The sequence below is a fragment of the Fulmarus glacialis genome, unplaced genomic scaffold (assembly GCF_000690835.1).
Source record: "Fulmarus glacialis isolate BGI_N327 unplaced genomic scaffold, ASM69083v1 scaffold3657, whole genome shotgun sequence".
In the NCBI taxonomy this organism is placed as follows: Eukaryota; Metazoa; Chordata; class Aves; order Procellariiformes; family Procellariidae; genus Fulmarus; species Fulmarus glacialis.
This window is the reverse complement of record NW_009221113.1, coordinates 59,054-65,123: the sequence shown is the minus strand read 5'-3', so window position 1 is coordinate 65,123 and position 6,070 is coordinate 59,054. Positions and strand designations below refer to the sequence as shown.

Sequence of the window (6,070 nt, the reverse complement as noted above, 5' to 3'; positions counted from 1 at the left end):
AGGATGAGTTACAGAGAGAATTAGTTCATCTTAAGAACTACAGTGTTAACTACAATGTTGCTGAGCCCAAATGGATTATATTTTTTCATGATGTCCTGTTGGTGGCATGGATGCCGGTCTAATTGGCAGGAGGAGATGGTAACTGTTATACTCAGCTTCCTCTGAGATTTGCTTTTGGCTAAAGTGCTAGAGTTCAAAAAATGAGTACAATTAAAGCAGTAGATTACGAGTTAAAAAACTTAAGTGACCCAAAGTTCTTCCCTTCTACCCACTCACATCACCCCCCACAACAAATCCAAACCCCTTCCGCTACTCCCAGAAATAAATATTAATCTATGTAGTTGAGTTCAGTCTGGTTCTCAGCAGACCATAATGTGAGGAGCATATTTGAGGGCATTGGAAGCATTTTTATGTTAACTTTAAGATGCTAAAGTAGCTTAAGTACCTTAATTATTGAGTTAAGCCAAATGAGCAGCTTATAATACATGACAACTTTGTCTACAAACTGTCTTGTTTAGTTAATAGAAAGTAGTGGTGCAGTAGTGGTACAGTACACAGTATGTTCTGGGGTTTTATGTTGTTGTTTGGTTTTGGTTTTTTAAAAGTGAAGCAGAGAACACACATTTTCACTGTGGTGTGCCAGTCGGGGTTCAGGAGCAAGCAGAGAAAATCATCTTACAAAACACCACTGCCAAGATATAAAACTTGGTCGCTGGACCAGCATTTAGCTGCTTTTTAAAAATGTGTATTTTAAGATGTTAGTATTGGAAATGTTTCGAGTTTCTTTCTAGCTTTGTGCCACATGGTTTGAAAATCCTAAACAGGCGTTTGATGAATCAGCGTCTCTTTCCATTCCTTCTGCCCCATAAAGACTGCACATTTAAGAACATGTTGTTATGTTTCTGTAAATTGAGAACATAGCAAAAAAACCCCTGAATCACCAGAAGAAGCCGTAGTGGGATATGATTTTTGAAAAACCTCATTGTTACATCACTGACAAAAATACTAAAGGTTGAGAATCAGAGCAATTGCAGCTTTTCCTTGCCCTTGTTAGTATATTTAAATGATCTTTTCTGGGGCTGCAATTGTGCTGTTTTCCATATGAGTTTGATCATTTAAGTCTGTTCATCCGTTTTAGTTCTTGAGAGAGGAAAACCAAGCATCCACTTTTTGGGGAGAGAAAAAAACAAGGCTTAGGTCATCAGACTGTGCATTGGTGTCACTGTGCATTGAGCTTAAGAACTTGGGATGTGAAAGAATGAACACATTCCATCTGGGCGAAAGAATGATGTCTGTTAGGGTTCAGTTTGCTATGGTTTTTGAGCTTTTCGTATGATCTCATCACTGGAGGAGGAAAGTATATTCTCCCATAAGAATAATCTCATACTTATGATTCATTACTACTGTGGTTTTTTTGTATGAGCCTTTTGAGTGCCAGACCTCCCCCCACTCTTCCACCCCAAATAAAAAACAACCACCCTGTCTTTGGCTTTATATGGTATTGCTGTAGGTGGACTTATCCAGAATAATGGTTGGCTTTAACAATCAGAGCTTTACATCTTTGTCTAGAGAAGAACTCCTCCTAATGTATATTTATCCAGCTATTTGTCAAGCTTTACATTTTGGGAAGAGAGCTTGTACGCTTTGTTTCCTAAGGTTTGTAAGCACTGTTTTGCATGAATGTTCCCTTTTATGAATTTTCCCTTTTCTGCATATAATTTCATATACTTAGTTTGGTAAGTTTATTTGGGAACAGACAATTTCTTAATTTTTCTTAGTTTATATTTGTCACTTTAGTTCCCCAACCCACTGTCCTAATAAGTTAGCAATCAGTTCTTTGAGCAGCTGTGCCTTTGGCAGTAGTATTTGAAGCTGGAGATGGATCCCTTCGCTCATTCTCCTGCATCCCCTAATGAGCTCTCATGTTGGGAAGGTGCAGGCTAATCCAAGTGTAATGGTTTCTGGAACCATTACACCAGTACAGCACACCAGAAAAAGGAAAATTTGAAGATAGCAAGTAAACTCTGTAGGATGCTTTTGAAGGCCTAATGACATAGCAAATAGATGAAGACCCTTTAACTCTTCTCTCGCAGCATGACTATAGACAATTTGTTTATTTCCCACTAGTGCCAAAGTAATCGGTCTGAAAAAAAACAAAAAACAAAAAACCCACAAAAAAACCCAAAACAAAACCAAACCCCCAAAAACCAACCACAAAACCAAAGTGATTCTGGTGTGGTGAATGAAGTCAGTCATCTTCTAGCATCTGGAGGTCAGTTTCTGCAGTTTAAGGGACATGTGTATTGCAGAAAACCCTGTGGACCGTGAAGAGTTCATGTATAAATACTGAGATAACTGAAAACCTGTCTCCTGTTAGAAGTACAGCAGGGAAATGTAATAGGCTTGAAGAGCAAGAAATATGGTAAATGACACTGTTGTGATTCACTTGGCTCCTGCTCCTTTGGACTGAAGTTTAAGTTCATGTATAGTAGAGGAATACAAAGGGCACTGGCTCAGGTTCTAGTAACAGACTATATGTTAGACTCGGCATTTTCCTAGGAAAAGGTGGATCATGGAAAGAAAACTAAACCTTGGTTTTTCATTATACCTGTCAAAGATAAGAGTCATGAGCTAACAGCATGGTTATTGGATTTGGTGTAGCCCTTTGAGGTTAGTGAAATTCAAATATTGAACTATCAAATGGTCACTGAAGAGAGAACTAAAGATTCTTCTTTGCTAAAGCACCTGCCTCCATGCTTTTCTTCAAAACAAAATGTAATCACTTTAGAGTGCAGAACTTCTTACTAAGAGAAAGGACTTGAATTAGTCTCCCCTACATCTAGTAAAGTGCAATTATTGAACCCTGGAAAAAGGCTAGCACACTGTGATGGTTTAATTTGTTTCTGATAGCGATAGCTTCATTTTTCCATCTTACTGCTGCAGTCTGATAAACAAAATGATGGGTGGTGGGAACTGTTGGCAGGAGGGGAGTATGTCACCTTCAAATTGGTACCTGGATATGAAAATTATAGACCTGGAACATTAAAATTTTAGTTACAGGATTTGTGTGAAATGAAGGCAGAAGGCTTATTGTGTAGTGATTGAATAGGTCAACTGGAAATTGTTTGTATTGGTAATTTTTTAAAGTATGTGAATCATCTCGTATCTTTATATGGGTAAGAATCATCTCCTGCTATTAAGAAAATTCTTTTGTTTTAAATGGAGCATGAAATATTTGAGATCTAGACTTGCATAGTATTTCCAGTTGTAAGGCATAGCCTGAGAAGTGGAACTAAAAATAGTTTAACAGTTGTTAGAGAAAAGCTAGAAATTCTACTCAAGGTCATCTTATTTGTGCTTATGAATTGTGCCACTTGAATACCAAATAGTTCTAAAATGAGTAGGGTTTTTTCTTGTTATGTTAAATAAAATCGTGTAAAAACGTCTATAAAACTTAGGCCTGTGGAAGGACCATGGCAGGGCAAAGAGTGAGAACGCTCTGAATAAGAACGTCTGAACTTGATAGTCTGTCCTACTAATTAAGTCTTCTGATCATTGTACCATTACTCAAATCACTCTCTGGTTCTACCTTCTTTGTAATTGGAACATATTAGCTTATACTCATAGTCTCAATTTTTAATAGAATCTAAAAGATTTTTTTATCTGTTTGACACATGATTGAGATGAAGTTATTTTTTGGCAAGAACTCTGCAAACCACATGGCTCTGCTTCCAAATCAGTATCTAGGTCCTGTCACCTATGGTTTATCATGCCTGTGATTGATCCAAATTCAAATGTAGCAAAAATCTGTTTCGGGTTCAGAAATTTTGCAAGTTTTCTGTAATACTGTTACGCATTTTAGAAAACCACTACTGTTTGTCCTGTACTTTGTGAACAGTACAGAATGTTTCTGGGTTTGAACTTTAAGATAGTCATGTGCCAAAATACTCTAAAAATAAAGAAATCCAGTAGGTTCTTGCATTGTCCTCTTTTCAGATGAGGGAACCTTCTTATTTACCTATGGCATGTTTTTAATGGGACTGTGAAACACCTGAAACCTGTAACTAATTTTATTTTCTTTGCATCTAATCTTTCTTCGTGCGTCAGATATGGTCCTTTCAGTCTAAACTGTAAACTACGCTTAGAAAAGAAGCACTGTATATATATGTGTATTATAATTTTACTATCCCTATATTGAACTAATTTCTGGCTGTAAAAAGGGCGGTCTAATTAGAGGTTGTTATCCCATTCTGATCTAGTTGTTGAATAGGTGATGAGACTAGAACACGTGCATTTTTAAGATTAAGAATATATTTTCTCATCTGATCTTTAAACTCTAACATGCATAAGAGACATGATCTCAGTATTCTCTCTTCTCCCTTAGCCTTGAAAAGCATCCCAGTGTTGAGCATTTTTCTAATTGTTGGAGTGCTATGGAAAGTGTAATAGAAATTGATGCTACGTTTTCTCAAAAATGTCAGTATTGAAAGTTAACAAAACAGCTGGATACACTGCTGAATTTTCTTGTGCTGGGAAATGGAAATAATATATTGGGAAATTCAGCATGGTCTTTTTAAAAAAATCCAACAAACAAAAACAAAACCCCCCAAAACCAACCAACCAATAAAAACCCACAAAAAACCCCAAGACTGAGGGGGAGTCGTCTTCTCCCTCCTTCATGAAATATGAAGAAATATTTCATTACTTTCCTTGTGTAATTTATGAAGAATGCATGTCTCTTCAGCCTTCTCAGTTTTCCAAATGGCAGGCCACATTCCTTGCAAGCCAGGCATCATGTGCTTTCTATAATGTGAGATGTGCTGGAGTGGTATGTTCAGAGAGTTTGACTTACTGATAAGAAATCATTCCGTTCTATTTTTATCTCCTGTCTGCATCTGGATGTTTCCCATAAAGGCAACTTGCATAGTATCACCCACTCCTCTCCTAATAGACAGTGTGTTTATGGAATGTTCTGCTTTCTTGTGTTTCTAATATGATGACATTCATGTTATGCTCCTTTTTAACTTTACGCTGTACCTTAGCTTCCAGATGACTGCCATAATCAGAATTAGGTACTGATGAAATCGTGCTTTTCAGTAATCAATAGAACCTTTTCTCAGGGAGGAAATGTTAAATCTAGGTGTCAACTGTTGTAAAATATGTCAAAACCAAAAAGCATTTCATTTACGAGCAGGTGAATTTTTTGTGCTGAACTTTATCCCGTGTGTGTGTTTTCTTCTATTTATGTTAAAAGAAGCCTTCCAATCCTCATTTCTTGTAGAATTAATTGCCACTGGAAAATGTAAACTGTATGAAGCTAGTGTAACTCCAGATTCTTTGTTCACCAGTCTTTGCAGAAAACTTTGTTTATAGTTACGGCATTTAATTAATTTCATGGCTGGTGGTGAGGAGAAAGCGGGGGGTGGGGAACACCTGCAAGGGTAAAAAGTGCAAATAAAGGAAAAGTAAATCTCGTCTTGATCTCTTTCATTAGCAGTTCGGCCTGTTTGTCTTGACCATAACTTTTCAGAACGAACACCTTTAGGCAAAAGTCAAAGTGCTAGCAGTTTTGTATTTAGAATGTGGATGTTTCAGCAAGTTGCAAGGAGTATTACTTTAACATTTTGAGTTTGTTTAAAAAAAAAAGTTAACTGAAAAGATGATAATTTGCCATAAGTAATTTTATGTTCTGCTCTAAAATACTTGTATTTTAACAGTGAACAAAGTATCTGCCAAGCACGAGCTGCTGTAATGGTCTACGATGATGCCAATAAGAAATGGGTACCAGCTGGTGGATCAACTGGATTCAGCAGAGTTCATATATATCATCACACAGGCAACAACACATTCAGAGTAGTGGGCAGGAAGATTCAGGATCATCAGGTAAGCAAATCTCTGAAAACTTGGAATAGGAATCTGTCGTGGTTTAACCCCAGCTGGCAACTAAGCACTACACAGCCGCTCGCTCACTCCCCCCCGGTGGGATGGGGGAGAGAATTGGAAGACTAAAAGTGAAAAAACTCATGGGTTGAGACAGAGACAGTTTAATAGGTAAAGCAAAAGCCGCGCA

At 37.3% G+C, this 6,070-nt stretch overlaps 1 protein-coding gene across 6 annotated transcripts in view; it reads left to right on the top strand.

Annotated features, from left to right (window-relative positions):
* Positions 1-5,721: 5,721 nt before the first annotated feature.
* ENAH (enabled homolog (Drosophila)) overlaps positions 5,722-6,070 on the top strand; it is a 53,598-nt gene continuing 53,249 nt past the window's right edge. For all 6 annotated transcript variants that reach the window (XM_009580953.1, XM_009580958.1, XM_009580956.1 and 3 more), the window contains exon 1: positions 5,722-5,883. In XM_009580953.1, coding sequence (XP_009579248.1) covers positions 5,752-5,883 — 132 coding nt within the window. In that variant the 5' untranslated portion in view covers positions 5,722-5,751. The remainder of the gene's footprint in view (positions 5,884-6,070) is intronic.